This window comes from Lepidochelys olivacea (assembly GCF_965140295.1).
Source record: "Lepidochelys olivacea isolate rLepOli2 genome assembly, chromosome: 26".
NCBI lineage: Eukaryota > Metazoa > Chordata > Testudines > Cheloniidae > Lepidochelys > Lepidochelys olivacea.
This window is the reverse complement of record NC_140436.1, coordinates 7507676-7530748: the sequence shown is the minus strand read 5'-3', so window position 1 is coordinate 7530748 and position 23073 is coordinate 7507676. Positions and strand designations below refer to the sequence as shown.

General features: G+C 39.0%; 1 protein-coding gene across 9 annotated transcripts in view; it reads right to left on the bottom strand.

The window, feature by feature from the left end:
- Positions 1-12282: 12282 nt before the first annotated feature.
- CDCA2 (cell division cycle associated 2) overlaps positions 12283-23073 on the bottom strand; it is a 28287-nt gene continuing 17496 nt past the window's right edge. For 5 of the 9 annotated variants that reach the window (XM_084615093.1, XM_084615091.1, XM_084615094.1 and 2 more), the window contains 6 exons: positions 22666-22922; positions 22166-22217; positions 21024-21088; positions 20104-20229; positions 19387-19570; positions 13849-17181 (listed from right to left, as the gene is read on the bottom strand). In XM_084615093.1, coding sequence (XP_084471219.1) covers positions 15887-17181; positions 19387-19570; positions 20104-20229; positions 21024-21088; positions 22166-22217; positions 22666-22922 — 1979 coding nt within the window. In that variant the 3' untranslated portion in view covers positions 13849-15886. The other 4 variants (XM_084615090.1, XM_084615088.1, XM_084615087.1 and 1 more) reach the window with 4 other exon arrangements.

Genomic DNA, 23073 nt, shown 5'->3' with positions numbered 1-23073 from the left:
CCTGCCCCAGAGAGGAAATGAACTGGATTCTTCTGTTGGAAGGGGCCTTTATACACTAGGGCTAATGTCATGGATTTCCTGTCCCCAGCTGCTGGTAGCATGGCCTGGTACCTATTTTCCAAGCTGACTCAGAGAAGGAACTATTTCAAAAACAAAGTGTGAATGGGGGGAGTGGGACAGATGAATATTTTGCTCAGAATAACAGGTGGCAATAATGGTTTGCCAAACTTAAATTTTATCTATGGCAGGCAAGATTGGGGGAGGGATGGGGGGCTTAGGCCTAATGATTTTTCAAACTGGCAAGTTGCCACAGGCCAGTGTGACTTGCAACTGCCCCCACAAGCAGTTTCCCTGACTGAAAACAGGAAATTGCATCCTTGCTGTTTATAAACTGTGAAAACAAAATAACATTAATACTTCACACTTCTGCATCTTCCAGCTGAGGCTTTCTAAACGTCTCACCAACCTTGATAGATTATGCCCCTCAAGCCTCACTTCTCAATCTCCCTCCCTTTACCCATCTGTAAAATGGGCGCAATACCATAACTGTGCCATTGCCCTCTGCATTATGAAAACAAACGCTCAGTTGTATGTTCAAGGCCCTCTGTGGCTGACACCTAAAGGGATTCGTTTTAGCTCAAGTGTCATAATGGTGTGTGTTTGCAGTAGAAAGGACCTTCATTCCATCCCCAGTTTTGTTCGACTTTTCAGTGGCTATAATGTACATTGAGGACTTGGGCCCCAATCCTGATTTGGGCCTCGAGTCTCTACTGGAGTATAAATACTAGATCATGTGAAAGTGAGTAAGTACAGTCCACTTCAGTCACAAACTGGGGCGGCCCCACCCACACAGGATTAAATGACCAGACACTGCTGTAGTTTCATGCCAAGAACAAACATGTACATTGAAGCAGGTGCTAAAGCAGGGTGCATTTGTAGAGTTCATGCACCTTTGAAAGGGTCCTCTCAGTTTCCAAGCGAGACCCCATGTTCTGTAGCTTCTTCCTCCTTGCGCTGTGTTACCGCTGCAATGTTGATTTACCAGGTGAGTTGCAGTGACAGATTACTACTTGCATGATTCCCGAAAATAAAGGAGTACCAAGTAGGGATTCCGGCATTGCTCGCCTGCCTTGTTAGGGAAAGATACAGTTCCTAGCAGATGTTGGGAGATTTGCCCTCTGAGGGGAGGAAAGTTCCAACAGGAATGGGAAATATGTTGGCTTATTAAAGCAGTCAATAAAAGGACACTCCTCTTGCTGACCAAACCATGTTATTCTAATGGCACAAAGGCAAGGAGTCCCACCCACTAAACAGTACAGTGTATTGAATCCCAGGGTTTCAAACTGCTTTACCAGCATGCTTCCTAACGCAAGAAACTTATGAGCACTAACCCTACTGCCATTGACTCCATCTGTAATTAACCACATAACCTGTTTATGCCTCAGTTTCCCCAGCCTGTAAAATGGGGATAATTCTCCCCTGTCTCACAGGAGAGTTGTGAAGATTGATAGATGTCTTCAAAGCAGCGGGAAGATGAAAAAAGTGCTAAGAGCTAAGAATGACTGAACTGCTGATTTTACAAAATGAGTATTAGCTCAGGTGCCCACAAGTGTGCAATGGTACTTCACGGCTCAAATCAAAACAGGGACTGTCTATAAGAGCTCACAGCCTAAATTCAGACTTGTCAAACAGAGTAAAATCGGAGACGGGAAAAGGACCAGGGTTAGAATGGTAAGATCATGACATGAAAAGGACAAGTGACATCCCCCAGATTATATGTCTAATCAGTGGAAGAGCCCAGAGAAGAGCCCAGGAATCCTGGATCCCACTCCCCTGTTCTGACTACTACATCTCACTTCTCTCCAAGAAATAGTACTAAACCCAATACCCTGATCTCCAGTCCTCTGTTCTGCTCATTACAGTCATACTAAGCCCTATCAGAAAGCCCGGGAAGAAGTCCACAGAGCACGTAGGGAACTTCTGTCAGGAACTTGCTCTTTTCCATCACCTGGCAGTGTCCAATTTCCATTCCTTTGCATAGAAGCCACCAAGCCCCAGAACACTTTCACCCAGGGCTCTTCAAACCCCGCCTAAGAGAACATGAATGCATGTTGCATGTGAGTTTGCTGGACCACTTTCCCCCTTGTTAGATCAAATTAGAATCCAGAAAGAAGCTATTACCTCCCTTCACTTAAATAGCCATTCTTCCTTAATAAAGCATCCCAGGCATTAAATTTCAGACCCAGTGTTTTCATGGATACACGGGTTGTTTCCAAACCTCGCTATTACCAATGAATGCGGTGACATTAGTATGAGTAAATGCAGGAAAAAGGATGAAATAAAACATATCCTATTGAAGGAAATGAGAGCTCCTTAAGAAAGAAAAACACACATAGGAAAGACGTGGGCATATCAGGATACAAATGGGACACTGGGGAGTGCCGGATTCCACAAGCATGATGTTATTGAAGTGTTTGATACCAGAGTAAGCACCTGCAGATATGAATTACATCCTTGTTCAGACCACTAACATTGGAGTACTGACATCTCAGGAAGTGCTTATGTTATATTTCAAATCCCACTGCCAACTGCATAAATATCAAATAAATCAATCATAGATATAATAGACATTATCTTAAGGACTTTAAAAATCTGAACAAGCCACCTCTCTCTTCTAAAAGCAGTGCCACCCTTAAATCATTTGGGCTCTTTGTGTCAGTCACACCTCAACAGCCATGCCATTAACCCACTTTGAAAGTCAGAGATTAACTGCTTCACTTCCATCTTTGTGGACAGAGACAATGTTGCAATAACAAAACAAAAGTGCCCCATCCCGAGTTAAACCCAATCAAAATTCATTTGCACATACAGCCCCTTTCATCCACGGATCTCAAAGTGTCGTGCAAACAGTTAATTAAGCCTCCCAACACCCATATAATATAAAGATTTTTAACCTGTTTTACAGAGGGGGAAGTTGAGGGACACAGAGAAACGAAATGACTTGCCCAAGGTCCCAAATCAGGGTGGAACCAAGGCGGGACTCTCCATCCACTGCTTTAGTTCTTCTTTATTATAGTTATACTACATTGTATTATATTATACCAAATATATTTTCTAAATAAGCTAAGGAAGGGTATTTCCAATACGTGGTAGAAGATGGAAAAGAACGAGATGTAATAAAACTGCATAATTACATTTTTTAACCTTAAATTGGGATATTGCAGATTATGTACTATGTGTATTTTATTACTTTTAAACCAAACGTCTTACTTTTGGATAATTTAAGCATTATACCTAGATGTACAGACACTTTCCTTAACTTGTGTATTAACAAGGTTTTAACATTAAATTTTACCATTAGCTTTAATAAAAAATGTTAAATCTGTAAAAAAAATGAAATATTTCTGCAGTAGAAAGCAGCTATGGGGTTGGCATCAGCAGACTTGCTATTATAGCACTTGTTAAATGTAGTTAATCATCAAAGAAAAAGTGCCACCTGTTCTTTATTGGAAGATTCAGATAATTATACATTTCTTTTGCCTCCCCACCCCCCCCCCTTTTTTTTGGTCAGTTTCTCCACTACAAAGCAAATGTATGTAATTGTTGGTGCATCGAACTAGAGAGACCCTTCATCACTAAGTACTGTGAATGAAACACAAAGTTTGTCTCTGTCTCTCTCTATATATAAAGATGAAAAGTAATGTAGTCTTCAGTAATCTTGAGTTTTAGTTATCCTGGAGTAATTATTTTTTAAATTGAGGTTTATGTTTTAAAAATGCTTTTCAATTTAAGAGCGTCTCCTTAAACTTTTATTAGATTCATTTGCTATTTTCTTGCTTACCACCAGAGCCTTAATTATTATTATTGCTCTAAATACAACTACCATCCATCTTAATCAAGTGGGGGACTATTTAGTGTAAGCAGTTTATAGTTGTAAGCAACAGTAATTTTAAAAGTTTGCGTGGTAGTGGAGAAATGGATAAGAAAGGAGGCATTTTTTCTTGGGCATCTTTTTACCATTCATGAACAGCTATTGATTAAATAACCAGTTTCTGCTAAATATTCATGGCTGTTCTGAATTATTCAGTAGATGTATTTTTCGAGACACAAACTGCAAAACAAGGGGAAGAGGGTTGCTGAAGAGAAGACTTTTTCAATTAAAATGTATTACTTAAAAATACCGTGGTTGAAATTCTAGCTCCACTGATGTCAACAGCGGCGTCAATGCGGCCAGGATTTCACCCAATATGTACAAACTCTGAAGGACACAGGCTCTCTCAGACTGCAGCCAATTTCCAAACATGTCCATATTAAAGGAATTCTGTTATCCTGCGTGGATTTCTCCTGTACCTTCTGTAAATGAAATGCCAATGGATAGGTCCAGTGCAAGTTCCATGCACAGCCCCAACGAAGAATATACATGGATGAGCTCAGCTTGGTTCCTTATGGAGAAGTGCCCATATCATAAAAACCCCTAGTGGAGCCGACAAGCGAGACTGAATGCACCATGTGGATTAAATTGCCTTCTTGCCTCAGAGGTGTCCCCGCAGGCTCAAGTGTGAGGAACGTTGGAAAAGGGCAGCAGGGGGAAGAGGGGCAAAGCTTGCACTGGCCCCCGCCCACCGTCCTCTCCTTGTTTTGTGGATGAAAAAGTGTCTCCAAGGATGTCCATAAGACATCTTCCACAATCGTTCCCTTCGTATGCGTGTTCAACATGGATTCACACTACAGAGGATACGCCCAGACCCTCAAAGACTCCCACTGGGAGTCAGGCCCCAAAACACTGTTGAGGCTCTGGGCCAAAGTGCTGATCCCGCAAGAACATTTTGCCCTTACTGGTGTTGATAATTAAATACTAACATAAGGCCTGATGCAAAATTGGAGTCTTTCCATTGACTTGAATGGGCTTCAGATCAGGGCTCTAGTCTCTTCCTACAATGTTACTTTGTTACATACTTAAAGATAATATGCACACTGTAATTAATTTATATTGAAATATTATAGATAGACGGACATTTTCTAAAACGCCATGCCAATTGCTAGTCCTCAGTTTTGGTGCCAATTCCTCAGCAGCCGGTCCAGGTTACCGGCCCTTCTTGTTATGAACACTAAAAGACTTGCCTACTTTTTTTTTTTTTAAACCTGTTCTTTACATCAACACAGATACAAAATATTCATACAAAGAGCAATTAGAAAGCATAGCCTAAGCCCTATGCTTTTTTGTATATTGTGTATCGTATGAAGCTGTCTGAGAAGAACACATTCACGTTTTAAAGTGAATTTAGAGCCAGTTAAAAGGTGCCAGATATTCACACTGGAGCCTAAAGTTCTATCTTCATCCATGGAACAGATGCAGGTAGTAACACGAGCTTTCACTAGCATGTCAGTGTCTCTCTGACATACTCTGGAAGGCTCCTCTCCTAACGTAAGTGTAGTTCCAGCTCTCTGGTGTGTTCAATCAGGTCAGCAATTGCTACGAAACAGTGTCATATCCTACAGTCCATTCACTCCGGGGTTGGTTTCCGGTAAGCTATTCTGATGATAGATAGCTTCTCTCTTGAATTTCAGTAGCTGTGCAGGCTGAAATGAAGAATCTTCCTGCATCCAATGCAGTGAGCTGTAGCTCACGAAAGCTTCTGCTCAAATAAAGTGGTTAGTCTCTAAGGTGCCACAAGTACTCCTTTTCTTTTTGCAAATACAGACTAACACGGCTGTTACTCTGAAACCTCCTTTTTTAAAGGTGCTTTGGGTTTTTAGTTGCCTTTGCTGCAAGCACAATGCTGATCTTTATGAAACTACAAGGCACCCTGACTTATAACCATTTCACAATATCTTTTATACACAAAGTAAAACTTGCATATTACAGAGTCCATTGTCTCCCTCCCCCCAATTCTAAGCTTTTACTGAAATGCAGTGAGATCATTTTTCTTGCTGGCAAAAATGTTCTGTGATTTGTACTGATAAAATGATACGTTATCAAGTATCCCATCTTTCACGTGGAACCATTTCGTAAACACGAGGAAATCCAATACAATTCGAGGGCAGACGTTGTTCATATGGCTGCTGTCCCATAAATCTTCCCAAATCCTTCCAGCCTCCGGTCTTCTCCAAAGTTCCTCTCATTTAATGCTCAAACAAAAGCCAAATTCAACATTTCCAAGGAAGCTTTCATAATTGCAACCTCATTAACAGTTCTCTCTCCAGCACAAATACACCTTGATTCACTATTGCCGTCAAAAGTATTAGCGTCTATTGCCACAGTTCAGCTCACGAGATTTTGGGGGGAGGGGGGAAAAATGAAAAAAGGGTTCAAATTTCTAAAAAAAAAAAAAAAAATCCCACAACCTCCCCCATTCAGCTGCAATAAGGTGAAAGGCTAACTGTAGACAGAATAGTAATATGTAAGCAGTTTCTAAGTTTTCTGATGGGAATACTTAACAACATAAGTATGTTTCCCCAGGAGATCTTCTCCACCATTTGGTCCAATTTCTTACTGCAAGAACTGAACCAATTCATGATGTAATGCTCTCGGGAAAACATTCCTCTTGAAAGAGAGTATCTTCCTAGGGAGAAGCTTGAAGAAAACATCTTAATATTGTTTAAACAGCTTTTGGCATGGTCATACTAGTGCACTGTATTAGATACTGAAAGCAAAGGCAGGCAGGCAGGCAGGCAATCATATACAGAAACAAAACATCTCAAGTTAGTGGGATAGGAAAAAGGAACTTTCGGGGGGGGGGGTTCCCTGTTAGTAAAAATGAAAGAGTTTAAGGCTTCAGCTGTTCTGTGCCCCAGTATGAAAACATACATTTATTCTGCCTGCAGCCTTATCACTTTTTTCAATCCTTACCCACAGGGCCCCGTCGTAGGCACCGAACACCTTAGCTCTGGTTGTTACTAAGGGGTTCTGGGACTCTTAAGGGGCATTATTCCAGGCATTAGAAAGGGTTCCTGGCAGCAGAATTTTGATTCATTTCCTGACTCACAGGCTTGCGTGTGCCATGCTACGTGCTGCCCCATTTTGCTATTTGGATAAACAGTTGGCAACCCAGCAGGGAATAAGTTGACACAGGAGTACATACATGACTGGCAAAAGGTAGTATTAGGAAGGCAGGCCAGTGACAGAGGGGAAGCAGGTAGGAGAAAACATACAGAAGTGGAAAGGGTTAGGTTGTAGTGCTCTGGGATCCTTCATTAGGCATGATGGGCCTCTTTGTGTTGCAGGCAGAAAGCCATACCTGGCGGTAGCAGGGCAGCTACCTGTTGGGGTGGAGAAGGAGAAACTGAATTCTGAGCATACATGTTTTATACACAATTTAGGAGCCTAGGCACAGTAGTAGGATCCAGGAACTCCTGAGCTTTCACCCCAGCTTTGACAAGTGTTTTTGTAGCCTCGGTCAAGTCATTTAACCACTGCTTGCTATTCTACTTAAGTTTAAAACTGATTAACACCCCATGCAGGGGACATGAGGCTTAGTTAATGTTTGTACAGAGCACTGAAGTGGAAAGGCAGCAAGTGTAATTTACTGAGGACAAGTACAATTTCCTCTAAGGATTAAAGAAAACTGGATTTCAAGACTCAAATACCATTCACCAATCCCACCCTCATTTCAGACCAACATGAATTATCCGTTACGCTTCTGAATCCATTCCTCCACGAGCCCTCTCACCAAGGCCTAAAAAGCTACAGGGGAAAAAAAAAAATAATTGGATGGGTGACCTTAGTCCCACACCCTTACAAGCTTCCTCTTCTCCTGTCCCTCATTTTAGATCTCTTTCCCACATTCAAACCACGCTAGACCAAGGAGCCATGCCCACCTGCTCCACCTCATGGAGGAGGCTAGGGCAAGTCACCATTCACATCTCTGTGTAACAACTAATCATTGGCTCTCTAAAATGAACTGTGCATATTTCCTAGCATTTATATTAATCTTGCAAAGGTCTCCTTGTATAACGCACCGGGGCGAGTAAATTTCTTTTTGATGGAAGAGTAAAATTACTTTTTTCATTAGCAGTAAGTAGTTTTGGACCTGCCTGATTAAGTTTTCACAACAATTTTGCAAGGCTGAGAGCACTTTACATCAAAGAACAGCACAAACATGAATTCCCACCCAGCCTTGGTGAGGTAGGCAAGTATTATTTACTACTAGAACCCAGCGGTACTGACCTTCCGTACGTGGAACAAGATACATCTTTTAGTCAAGCATTTGTATGACTGTAAGTGGGTTATTTATGGCAGATTGGGGCAGACTAGGGGGAAAGGGTACATGGGTTATACTGAAGACAAACAGATTTAGTGTGTGATAGCATTAAATCCATGCCTTGCACTCACAATCTGTGGTTATCGGTACCTAAGTCAATAAACAAAATTAGAGGGAGAAACTGAGGCACACAGTAATTAGGGATTTTGCCCAAGACTACCCCACACATCATCAGCAGAGAATAAAGCTCCGGAGTTCCTGGCTCCCAGTTTCATGCTCAGTCCATTCTACATCTCTTTACATGATCACACTCTGTTTTTACTATTCCCCTTTCAGAGATGCCTCATCTGTATCATTTATCTACAAAGATAATAATTAAAGAACACAAGGCTCATTTATTTAAGTGTTTCATTTAGTTAACAATAACTTTTAGCTGGAGTTTCATATTTTATTTGTTCAAAGGGATTTTTACTTCGAGGGTGGGATGTCAGGTTTATAAGATTTTGTTTTGGGCGGTCGGGCATGGTGCCTATTTTGGTAATTTATGGTTAATTCTGCAACGTTACGGCACCCAGAGGCCTTTGGGCATGGGTGCCTATACAGTAAAAATTAATAACTACAGTTCGTTCAGGTCATAAAACATGTTGCATTACATGAATTATGTTGATTACACAGTACAATCTCTTCATGAAATTGATCTGCAATGTCAGAAAACAGCAGTAAGGCTGTGCTATAAAGAGGGTAGTTAAACCAAAGTTTAGTAGAGTTGGAAGCTAGTCTATGGTAGGCGTCCATCAAGGACATCTACTACTAGTTTGTTGGATCTGCAGAATATTCTGTTTCGTGGTAGCCCCTGAACTTTTAAATCCTTGAATCTCAGCTATTTATCACCCATGTGGGAGCTACATAAAACGTTTTCCTTCAGCCTCAGTATTCTGATATAAGACAAACTAATTAAAAAAATTAGAAAAACCTAAAATATAGGCCAACTAATGGAGTTTCTTAAACTACACATTGAACTGAAAAGATAAATGGCACCTATAAGCTGTAAATATATTAATTTTTTTCCAAGTATTTTCTTTGGCTGTGTCATTCAGCTGAACAAGGGCTAAAAATTGTCAAACTAAATTCTCGGTGAGAGTCGAGCTCTAACTACTGCCAGTTTGAGTGAAACACACATCCAGGTTTAGGGAATACATTTTGTTTGTTTTGGCTACGGCACAGGGTAGAACATTTTCCATCCCATCCGAATACAGTCAAAAGGTTTTGAAATATTGCACAATAAAAGCCATTCATTATATCTGTCTCCTCTCCCTTCCAAAAACAAAAATGGCTGACCAGTTCCAAATCCGTGCAGGGGGCAGGAAGATGGGAGTCAAAGGGTCACTGGCAATCACCCAAGACTAACACCAGGTTTTTCAGGTTTAAGTTAGGGAATATGTTCCATGCCTCCATTCCCAATGCACACTGGGTTTTTTCTTCTCCCCCGGCCAAAGCTTGGTTAAAGTAGTTAAATGCTCTGTTATGCACAATTTACAAGGCTTAATTACAAAACTAATACATTAGCCTTCTTGTCTGAGTGTCAAAGATGAAGTTGTACCTTTCCCACAGGGACTATAGTACAATCAGATCCTATCTTACCTAGTCTAAAACATGTTGCTTACATACTTTAAAAACGTCCCAGTTGAAAAGACAGTCACCTACACTTTTCTGGGGGTTTTATGAAACAAAAATATCCTTTCCATTGTTTAATAGCCTGCTAGGAGCTTGAAAATTAGATTTCACTACTTTTGTAGGATTCTGTTCAAGATATAATAGAGATGTTTCTAATGATGCGAAAATAATGCCATTGGTTTGCCATCCGCACAGATATCAACCCAGTTTTGGGTAGACTGCACAGTATCTTCAGTTGCAGAGCCAACAGGGGGAGTAGCAGAGCAGGACACATTTCGGCCTGATGTCAGGGAGTGCTCCACAAAGAGGTACAATTAAATTTTATATACAGCATTTGAGAAGTAAAGGATATTTTTTAAAATAATCAGGTATTTAGAAGTGAGCGGGAGAAGAACCACAACAATAAAAGTAATGTAAAGAAAATGTTCCTAAAATGAGCTTGTAATTACAATATAGTTAAAGACCAGGAGATATTTGTTACGGTCATTTATCAGTGAATTAGAGCAAAGTTATTCATTTCACTTAATTTTCTCTTTATTAAAAAAATTTAGAATGACTTTTGCCAGGTTAAAAGGAATAGCTGTTGTACTGCCATGAAAACAACATGCTTCTAGTATATCAGGAGTAAATTAGATAATTTATTCTATGATTTGTTTTAGTTTCTGGAAAGATAAGCTGTCTAATTCACTCTGCCATTAGCAGAACATTTATAGTAAGATTCCATCCCTTCTCTTTGAACTTCAGAAAACGTGAATTTGCAAGAATTCATGCTTGGTGTTTTTCTTCATGTCATTCTGATGGTCCAACACAAATTCAGGAAAAACAAAAACAAATTCCCATTGTTTATTGCATCCCCTACAGGCAGTTCTCAAACATTTCACTGTAATCTAACACTTCACAATATAGGAGACAAGTATTATATAACTACTCTTTCCTTCCTTAGTTGACTAATGACCTGGTAATTACAATATAGTGGCAAGATAATGATTGCATTTCCAGGAAACATTTATCCCGTAAATCAGTCACTACATAGCAATTACACAGGAATCTGATAAATGTAATTATTCAGCAATACGTACTTAACTCTAGCTATTACTGTTGCTGAAGTGATCTAATGTCTACATACTAGGAATTTACATAGAACATCACGTGACTATTAAGTAAGCTTCACAAAATCCCTGTGAGGCCAGGAAGCATTATCCCCATTATACAGAAAGGGAAAGTGAAGCAGACAGGTGGCCAGAAACCACAATTATTTATACTGTGGTAGTGCCTAGGAGTCTCTGGAATAGTCTGCACTACAAAGGCTTTGCCAGTAATATAGACTTAGCTTATACCAGCCAAAGAAATCCTTTTGCTGGGATGGTTAAACCATCTCTCCAAAGGACGTAAGACATACTGGCAAAGGGACTCTGGTGCTGGTATAAGCTTTGGGGATGAAGTTGCCACCATAGCTTTCACAGCCCTAGCGGACACATTTATGCTAACTTTCTAGTGTAGACCTGGCCTCAGTCATACACCAGCATCCCATCGTACCAGGTGCTGTACAAGAAAAAACACAGAACAAAGACCACCACCGCCTCCAAGAGCTTACAAGCAAAAAGTCGGCCTTTGTCAAGACAAGGTTTTAAATTGAGCTCAGGAACTCTGTGCCATCACAATCTAATGAACACCTTTTACAATTCCAGTCAAGATAAAGCACCAGGCTTTAGAACATACTTGACTGATCAAGTTAAACCCTGGGCTAGGCTTTAACTCTGCCAGTTTTGTACATTCTAAAGCACGATTGTGTGGTCTTGAATAGAGGGGTAGATGTTAGACTGACCTTGCTGACTTGACCTAAGAGGACAACTTAAAACCTACTCTCAACAAGGCCACAATAAGTGGCAAAGCCAGGATTACAAACCAGAATATCCTGACTCCAAAACCTGGTTTACTTTTCCCCGACCATACTACCTAAATGTTATCTTACTATACCCTATTAAGCCATCGTGCAATAAAAGAAGCAATTATAGGAGGCTGCCTCTAAGTTAGAGATGCAAATTTGATATCATCTTTTTAAAACTTAACTTTATGAACACCATTTTAGGAATGTGAAACATAAATCTCCTTTCACATTACGTTTTAGCCCCATCTCATTGTTCAGCTTTGTGAAAAATGCAGGCAGGTTGATAGATTCCTGGCTCCAGTTCCTACACAGCAGCCTGGTAACCACACTGTGGCTCTCACACGGCTCCAGGATCCTAGGTACACACTTTCCCTTGTGAAAGGAGCAGTGTTTTATATGCTTGCATTTTTGAGATGCAAAAGTTTCAAGTCCTTTTTTATTATGCTTCACACACTCATACACACACCCCCACACACACACACCCCCACACCCCCTCCCTCCCTCCCTCCACGGGGGAAAAGCCTCATATCCCAGAATATCTGCTTCCCTCCGAAGTCCAATGACCCTCCAACACCAGTACTGTCTCATTATCCTTATTCCCATCTTACCCCTAGTGACTCTCCCAACACTTCCTTGCATCCCAACAACAATTTCTTTCACCTCTTCTCAGGTTCCAACCTCTAGGCTCAGTTAACCCCTGCAAATAGCATTTACAGTCTCAGTCTTCCTCAATCATGTTCTGGTTCATTATTTTCTCTCATAACGATTTCTGAATAGGCAGAAGTTGAAAATTTTAGTTAATACTGCATATATGGAAGACAAACGCTAAAGCAACTGGGTGGATGAATCAAAGTAAATGGTACTCAGCAATGGACACACAAGTGATACCGCATATCATCTCTGTTTAAAAAAAAAGATTTGTACACAGCGGGCAACAAATGACTTTTGATCTTACACAGGACTCAAGGATACGGATATATAAAAAAACCCCACATACTGTGGCCCTATTTACACATTTGTTTTAACCAGGTCCCCCCCAGTCACTACGGTAATTATGCTGGAAAGAAAATCTGTTTATACTTAGATATCCTATTTTTAAGAAAAAGGGATATACATCTGTCACACAAGAAAAGTCTGTCTTCAGACTTATTTACAGTCATTAGGATGTTCCCAGCAACTGAACAAATTCTTTAATACTGGACTAAAGAGGCTCACCCTATTCCTGTAAGAGATCTGCAGTGGAACACATACACCATGTAAAACAAACGGTCTTAAATACCTAGTGAAAAATATATTCCAGGAAAAAGTAAAATTTTAGTCAAGACCAATAGAAACACCCAGTCTTGCAAGACAAGGTGATGTGTGGGCTCTTCACAGAGCTTACTATCTCATATTGATTACAGTATATGCCATCAATCATAAGATTAATTTAGTTTTATTTTAACCTTTAAACCATTTCTCCCAACCCCATCCCAGAAGGTATGAAACAGGCAAGAAAATTAATTAAGTATAAAATAAGAGTACCAGAGTTAGCTGCTATTACCAGTTTGTTTTGAACCAACACAAGTGATTTTGACATTTCAGTATTGTGGTCTGGGAACTGTTTAAAGATTTTTTTAAATCCATGACAGTTTTCACAAAGAAGTCCGGTTTGTCTACATCTACCCCAGTGCAAAATTCATGCCACACTGCCCTCTGCTGGTAAAACAAAGATATTGCTATGCCACACAAAATTTAACTGAATATGCTCATATCTTCTAAACCAAAGTCTAAAATTTTCACTGTGGTAGATTTAATTTTGCTAACATTAGAGACAGCATATTCTACTATCTTCCAGAAACCAGTTCAAGTTAGAAAAATTTGGAAGACAGCAAAAGCAGATAAACGCGCAAAGATTTAGTTAACGAAGACTTGAAAAAAAGGGACGATGAAACAGTAAAAGAAAGTGGATGGGTCCGGATGAAGAACTGTCACTGAAATCAACAGTACAACACAAATGATATCTTTTGATGAAGTTTCTTGCAAAGTTGCCTGAGTAGTTCTTGTTTTCTGAAAGACTGGCTGTTGGTCTCTGCAGATAGGATAAGACAGTGTTTCAATGTGACTTTCTAACTTCACCAAAAGTACATAAGAAATTTTATTCCAGCTCAAAGTGGTCAAACAGGTTTACAATATAGAGATGATTTTTCAACTTTAAGAATCTATTTTAAAGCTGGCATATTTCACCTTACAGTTAAAGTACAATAGCATGAAATATGAAAATACTGACTGTATAAAGCGGACCATATTCAACATTTTACGTTCTATAGCTCAAACTAGAAATAAGCGAACAGTAAGATGGCAGATCAACTACTGAGTACTGTATTGGGTACATATACACTGAAGATTTAAAACATTCACAATGCACTTATGCAGTACTGTACTTCATTTGCTGGACACGTTCATATCCTTTTCTTGCCAGTTTAGCCTTAAACATTAAAACATGAAGTATTGTATACAGTAAAGATTAAACAAACTTAACAAGCAATCCTTCTGCAGAAATTGTGATTTCTTTATGATTAGTGCAAATGTAAAGTACACAAGTCCGTAGCAGTGGGCGCTCCAGACCTGTTGGTGTCAAGATGGTAAAGCAAAGTCTCTGCAGAACCTGGGAAAAGTCTGCACCCCAGCAGGAGCTTTCTTCATGGTTATGTTAGTTGTACAGGATCTCTATTTGTTAGCTTGTTTTTGAAATCTGGAAAAAAGTTACATGGATTTCAAAAGCAATTTTTTTTTTTTATAGAATCAATTTATAAAGCAGGATTCAGCAGATGAGCAATATCAACTCTTCAAACAATTACCATTGGAAGGGTATTCCCGAAGCCATCATAGGTCAATTAGTAAAGACACACTCATTTTTTACAGACTGTGACGCTAGGCTTCAAAATACAATCAAATTAGGATTTAAATTCTGCTCTGTCAAGAAGAACCAACACCATCAAGAATGGATTATTTCCCACTCCCCTAAACCGTCTGTCAATATTAGTTGCTTTTTTTGATCCATAAACTGTGTTTCTCTTTTCCCAAAAGAGGTGAGAACCACGTGTGGAGTTGCTGGCATTTCTTTATGCAAGTGGAGGAATGAGAGACTTTGCTTACTGATTGTACCCTAGCGAGTTGGGTATGCATATGGAGTCTGCCCATAAACCGTATCTTATCCAGTAACCACTCCGAAGTTTCCAGGGCAAAACACATACTGCTATGTGCTTTCCACAATGCTAAGTATAATCCACCATAACTCCTGCCTCATAAAAAAAAAGAAAAAAAAAATCAGGGCAACAGATTTGAACATTTGAAATCCCAGACTTCCATAATACAGTACGTATTTTAGTTAGAGTAATTCTTTTTTCCCCAAGTGGGTCTAAATATAAAGAGATCTAAATATAAAGAATCCTAAAGAATGTGACCAAGCAACTGGGTCTTGCTCCTTAAAGAAATCTTGCACCTAAGACAAGCAGGTTATTCTATAAAACACTATTCTCCTTTTACTGTAAATGTCACAGCAATGGAACAAAATGTATCTTGGCATACAATTCACTAGTTTCTATGGCTATCCTTTCCACAGGAAGGAGTGTGTGTTCTTCGGCCTCAGTTGACTGAAGCCCCTTATACTTCCAATAAATTACTGAAGTGTGTATTTATTCTCTTGACAGTTACAGCTTTTACTACTGCTTCAATCAATCAATCCTTGTAGATCCCAGTATTCTTATAAGAATAAATATTTCATCACTTTGCTTTGTGACTGCTAGAAATAGGAAGTGCGGATTCCTAGCATCAAGAGATTAAAGCTTCACCCTTTGCCCATCATTGCTGACTAATACACCTGTACTCTCAACGCTGAGCTTGCTTTTCCGCAGTTGTTTCACCAAGCATTTTGAAACTCTCAAGCCAAAGGACAATTCAAATTACTTGGCAAATGAACAAGTAAAATGAATATTTATACAAATGTCTTTGTGACCAGAGAAATAAGTCATTCCCTATTTCTAAGCGATACTTTTAAATACAGATAACTGAACTGAAGCCAAAGAAAATCCACATTAACATACTGACCTTTTTCTTTTTAAAAAGAGATGGCCCATTTTGCCTAGGCATTAGGATCGTTCTCAAAGGATACTTGCATTTCAGACTCCTTTTGGTAGTTTTTATCATTGTACACATGGCTTGCCCTTCTCTTTTTCCCTGTTTGAGTTATACTTTTGGTTTCCTGGGAAGTGGATGCACACATGCTCCTCCTCCGTGTTTTGCAAGAGCCTCCTGCAACAGGAACACGCTCATTGTTCTCTTTCCTCAAAGCTGAAAATTGGATCCAATTTTCTGGTCTTTGATGAATGTTCTCAGATTCTTTAAAGATGGATGCATACATCGTCCGCCTCGATTTGCGACCAGAATCTGACAAAGAGTTCTTGTGAATCTCAGTAGGTATTTTAATCCACGCAAGTCCTTCATTTTCTGCATTTTTATGCAGCCTCATACTGCGTCTTACCTTTTTTTCAGGATTCTCACTCGCCTTCAAGAAGGACTGCTCTATAGAGTAATGTAGATCACTAAACATTTCTGAGTCATTTTCTATTCGGGATTCTTGCTTATTAGTAAAGGAACCAGACAGTTTGTTTCCAAGTGCTTCAAAATGGAGTTTCTCAAGTTCAGAAAAGTAGATAGTGCTTCTCCTGCCTTTTCTTGAAGGCCTTTTGAACCCTTTAACATTGGCGTCACTGTCAGCTGTTCGTTCTCTTGCAAAGTCTGTAATAGAACATCCAGTTTGAGTATTTTCACTTACACCGATGTCCTGCAGGTTGAAGAACTCTAGCTCCTTTAGCATCTCAGAGTTATCTGAAGGATGATCACTTTCCGGCAAACGTTCATTTTCTATTAAGACAGCTCTCTCTTTTTCACTGTCTTTATTGTCAGATGTATCAAATGGGGACGTGCTCTTAATTTCTTGCATAACTGTGTTTAGTCGTGGCAAAAGAGAATTTGATTTTACAATGACAGGTGAAGTGTGTTCTGTCATAAGACTGGACTCAGACTGCTCACAGGTGGTCTTATCATTGCTATCTTCTTCATCGGTCTGATTATTCACACAAACATCACTCTCTTTCTGTTCTAGCGACATTAAGGGTGATCCCAGCTCATTTTCTGTCTGAATGCTTTCTTGTATATTAAGCACCTCAATATTAATGGTTGAAGCAGGATCAGGGCCAATGTCTGATGACTGACACTCGATGCCACCGGTGCTGCCGGCTTCTACAATGTCAAGGTCTCTAGTGTTTGGACATTTGTTAGTTATAGGCACTTTCCTTTGGTTTCTTCCAATCACTTTTTTCTGTTCAACGACTTCATTCATAGATCCTCTGTGGGCATTGGTGGATTTGGAATAATCTAAAAGGATATACAAAGTTTACAATTTAAAAAAGCTGAATTGACATAAGTTTGCTTCGTTATACTCAAGAGAACACCTGAAAGTAAATGCAAAATTTCAAAAAGATTGCAATCAATTGAAACTAAGAAGTAAAGCCGCCACAGCATTTTACACCTCCTCCCAAAGAAAGAGCTGTTTCAAGTAGCTAACATTGGTAGTTATTGTCAAAGCTATTCCGCACCGCTCATCCACCCAAGGACACAGTCTTTCTAGTCAGACCATCCTACAAATAATCAGAATTTTATAGGAAAGTTTGAACGAGACGGACTGGTTTCAGTCAAATTAATAAAGGCAGAGGGAAGCAGCATTCTTTCAGAAGAGGCCTGACATGTTCATGTGCATCAGGACCAGCTAGGCAATATCATTTCAATCATGGGCAGAATTATGAGCTGCCCAGAAACACTAATCCGAAAGAGGCTTTGATGCTAGCATTTTAGATGACTCTTCATTTCTCATTAAGTTAGGGTTTACTTGAAGTTGATTTGAGAGGTAAAATGTCACAATTCCCAGTGCAAAGATCACTCCAGATTGCGTTGACTGAGAACATTTAAAGGAGCCAGGGGTGCTGGTGGAGGAAAGCATTAACCCTTCCCTCTCTTGGCTCAAAGAGAATTCTATTAATAGAGGACATGCTCCAAGCTATCATAACCAACATGGCTGCAGGCCACCTGCCTTCTATAGTAGACAAGACACAATGCTGCTTCTAATCAGTCTGTCTTTTCTTCCAGCTGCTTAACTTACTATTGCACTATAGACACAAGGTCCCCCCCGTGAAAATTAAATATTACAGTTCATGTTCTGTATGCCTCACTGTATTCAATTTAGCACTCTGCATCAAGCTTCCCACTTCTACTATTCCATTGGTTTCTCTCACACTTCTTTGCACTTCCTTTTATGATACACATGCCTGAAACTCACTTTTCTTTCAAATCCCTCAAAAAAAAAAAAAAAAAAAAAATCAGAACACTACCCAAGTCTCAACTGTAGTACCAAACTAATGAATTTTTAGTTTATAAATATCCTATTTCTTTCCAGCCATAACATTTTTGCAGCACTGAGATACTGATCTTCTGGCCATCCTGTCAACATGCTTGTATTGTTTGAGTTGTCTGAGAACTTAAGCTCCTGAGAGCAGGAAACCGGTCTTCTCTTTTGTGCAGTGTAAAGCATATTGCTAGTTATTTAAATTAAAAAAAAAATCCAGTATTCCTGAGGCAGAAGTATCAGTTTTACTAAAATAGCTTTCGAATAGTTGACCCTCACTACCAGGAGACGAACAAGCTAGAGGTTGCAGTTTATAGAAAAAGAAGAACAGATCTAGATCTAGCCTTCTGAGGCCACATGACATGGGGTCACAGGATCCCAAAATCTTGAGAACCCATTCTTTAGAGAACCAGTTTTGGGTGCATGCACAGACTTACACTATATGTAAAATGTTAAAACAGAGGTAGACAGGGAAACATAAGATTTCCAGTTTGTTCATAGATGCTTACGACTAAAAAAAATTCATTTTTTTTTTTAAATCCCATCATGAGTTCGTCCAAAGCTCAAAAAAAGGAGATATAATTTGGCAAGTGAGCTAATCAAACATCCTTTGGGCATATCAGTGATTAACGACATGCAGATTTCAAATTCCTCTAAGGTATTCACAATAACCTGGCCAATTTTTTTGTTTAATGGAATGGATAAAGTATACCCCTCTGGTCCCTCAGTTGTGTCAATCCATTCATTTAAAAAAAAAAAAAAAATTACAACAAACTAAAAATCACACAAGATAGCCTGAGGTTGAGGACCTAGCCAACCCCAAAAAACCCACAAAGTTTAGGATTGACCACCTCAATGATAGTCTTAACCTATCAGCCCATTTATCTGATGGGCTCTTCTTGTAACAATTTCAATTGCTACATTGTAAGAGGTCAGTTTTATCCAGTTTGGGGCTTTGTAACAGCACCATAGATTCCTGGATCATATCACTGAAGTACGATCCTTCCCCTCTCTTCTCCCCGCCCCAGCCCCTTTCTCCAGAATTCCTCTTCACAAGATGATAAAGGTCAGATTTATTAGACTTTTTACGTATGCGTAGAGGCTAGAAAGTTAACAGCTTTTACAGTTTTAGGATTGACTGCAAAAGTTAAAGTGGCTGAAAAGGAGAAAGACTATATTACCTGAGAAGAGCAAAACGTGGGTCCGAGGTGAGTTCGGAGAAGATGGTGCAGAAGAGAAGACCTCTGGGATCTCAGGAATTGGGCTCAAAAGAGGTTTCTTGGAAGCTACTTCTCTCTGACCATACAAGGATTTTTCTACCTTTTTCTTTCCTCTTTTTCCTCCATAACCTCTAAGTTTTGCCTTCTGAAAAGGTTTACAAAAAACCAAGACAGTATTATCCCTTTTATGTTTTTCAATAAATCTACATCAACTAACAGTTTAATTTATAGGGAGAAGCACACATTTAGGTAATATTTTAAGAAAATAGGGTGTAACTGGAGCAAAGTTATTCATTGTTGAACACAACAACAACTAGTATGGGAGTTACATCTTAGAAAAAGCTTAAGGGGTCCTTTCTGTACTGTACTGTTGTACAAGGTTTCCCCTGCCTCTCATAAGAGAAGTCTTGAGGAAAAAAGGTATAAAAATACAGGTATATAAAGGCTATTGGGCCCAGCTTCACCCGCGGTACAGGAAGGGATTAGGGAAAGTGAGACACCTATAAGATAAAAAAAGTGTGTTGGCAGTGGCATAAAAAATAAACTCTCCAAAAAACTTACACTATGAGCAGATCTCGTAATTATAGAAGACATCCATGAGAAATTAATTTCAGGAGATATCGACAACAGGAAAAATTAAGTGAGGTATTCACAGAACTGCAGTGTGCCGTTACTTACTGGTGTCCTTTTGGGGGCAGATTTGTTTTCCTTTCCTCTTTGAACCTTGCTCTTTCTTAGCTTCTTAATATCTTGAGCATTTTTGGTCAAGATGCTAACACCAGTCTCTTCTGAAATGTTGATATGCTGTTGAGGAACATCAATTCTTTTTTAAAAAAAAAAAAAAAAAAAAGAGTACACAATACAGACCAGAAGCCATAACAATCTCAAAGTTATAAATCTTATGTTCACTTCACTTGATTCATTATAAAGTCATGATAGATTTACAAAGCCTACCCCCAACCCCATGCAGTTATATAGTGTCCTTTTTTAATATTTATTTTAAGAAGGGTGGGTTGGTCTTCTGGAGTATCCTGTTTCCTCACTGAAGTGCCCCAACCTGTAACTAGAGCTATACACCTCTATGGAGCGAGTCTAGTGAGGGATATTATTGGAATGTGTTAGAATCCTGTGCAAGAAAACTGTGAGCCTCAAGTTCCTGAAAGCAAGGAACGTTAATAGGTGGGCGTCATGTTGCTATGAGGCTACTGGGCAAGCAAGTTAACACATCAATTAATACTTTAATATTGCTGCCTGGGAACAATCAATCACTACCTGCAGCATACTGACCTACCATGCACACATATATCCTGAAGATCTTACAGCAATCAAAAAAGTTATATAGTGAACAGGAATAAAATTTGAAAATCATCAAGAAGAGTTTATAATTATGCAAGATTGAGTGCGGAACACGTAAATCAGGTTTTAAAATAAAATTATGAAAGCATTCACTGTTTCGTTAACCGTACCAATATTTTTTTGTAAAATTGGGAAGCTCTCAATCATTTCTCACCAACATCTAACAATACGAAGAGTGGATAAAATTTGTTATTTGGAAGTTCAATAAAAATTACTAAAAGAAAATATTAAAAGATACTTACCTTTCTTTTAGTAGAGGACCGGGTTATTCTGGGACAAGACGTTTTGTTATCAAAGGAATTAATGTCTGTTAAGTACATTGGAAAATAAGAATCTTGGTTAAACTAGGTAAGAACAGCAGATATACCTGTCTTGGGAAGTCTGAGATATAGCTCCTCTCACTATACACCTTGTCTCACCTTCTTTTCATTACGCTTATTTGTTTAGTGTATAAAGTATGCCAAGCCCTTTAAAAAACATACAATACAGCCTTTGCCCTGAAAAGGTTTACAGTTGTAAATCGAAATAGGACAAGCAGGTACAAGAAAAACTGACGAGCTTGGGGCAAGCAAAGGGAGGACAAAGATTACAGCAGCAAGGTAAAGTGGTTACTTAGAAAGAGGCATGCACATACCTTGTTTATTTTTGTAGTTTTAATTTGTTTTTGGCTTGTGTTTATTGTTTACATTGTAAAAATCCCTATATTAATACAGACTTCAAAAAACAAACAAACAAAAAAAACCCCAAAACAAACAGACATATCCAAGTTACTAAGCCCGGTTCGTCTTGGACCTCACAGTTAAAGAGCCAGCTTTTACAAGGAATTAATGTTGTCCGAGAGATTGATCCTGTACCTAGTCAGGGACAATGGCAAAGCTCCCACTGATTCAGTGTGCATGATCAGGCCATAAATTAGTAGGTCGAAACCAAAGGCAGGTTCAGGGATAGAAGAAATACGTTTTAGGCAGAATGTGAAACCAAGTCCTAAATGCTTGCTGATAAAACCTTTATGCTCCACCACCCACATCATCATGCATTTTTTACATGCTGATCACACTAGGCACTCAGTTGTTAAAAACATGAAAAACAAGCAGTAAATTCAACTTCGACCAGGCACACACAAACAAATTCTGAGGTTTCAGTGAGGTTGAGATGGCCTACAAGCCAGTGAACAATGAACATTTCTGATGCTTCAACGTTATGTCTTGTTTATCCCAAAGTTATTTTCAAGGTTTATCAAACAGCAGCATTAAACATATTTCAATATCAAATATAAGTATGTGTCTTGGCATCTTTCCCTAAAATTTTTCATTAATTAAGACACACAAATGCTAAGAGATATCAAATATACAAACTAAGAAGCCATATTATAACCCAACTTTACCTTTCATATTCTCCGGGACCGCTACAGACTCTTCAAGAGGCTTAGCATATTCCTGGATTAAAAATAAATAAATAAATAGATTACACACACATACCTTCTTTCAATATTTCAAAAACCTGCTTAAAACAGCATATGAATGGCCTAATGGAATTCTCCTTCATCCTGCAAAGAGAGGAACTTAGTAATTGTCACACGTAGAGACATTATGAAACATGGTACAAGTATGAAAGGCCCAACAAACAAAATGAGGCTAAATCCCACATACTTCCAATATTGTAACAGAATTCATTTCTGATGGCAAATCTGCAGGCAGAACAGCTATGCAGGATGCCAAAGGCAAATGAAGCAAAAAATTGTGTGTTTAAAGAGTAACCATTCCAAGATGTCAAATCAGTCCAGATTTTAACATTTATATTTTTTTTAAAAAAAGGAACAAAATGGAACGATAAAACTGATTGCAGTGACCAAGAAGCCATTGTAATAATTTAAAGCAAACTCACATCATCACCATCACAGTCATCAAAGTTTGGCTGGGATAAAGATTCTCTCATAGGACTTATTACTTTGGAAGGGCTATCGCTTTGTGATCCTGGGTTACTGATTGGGGTCGCTCCTTTACGCAATGGTGTATTTGCAGGCAAGGTTTTATCAAATACTTCTGGGCTTAGATCCTCTCCAAAAGTAACTTTCTTTCTCTTCATTGGCTTTTCAGAGCTGTACACATCTGTTTTGTCTATTGTTTTAGTATTGCTTGTATCTGTAACAGAAGATATTAAATTCATAGTGACCTCAAATGCGATTAACGGAAATATTTTACTTCAAGTCTCTAAATAAAATAAAGAGAATTTAAACAGGCAATTGTTTCAAGCACAGAATTCCTAATGAAGTCAACAGGATTTTTCAGTATG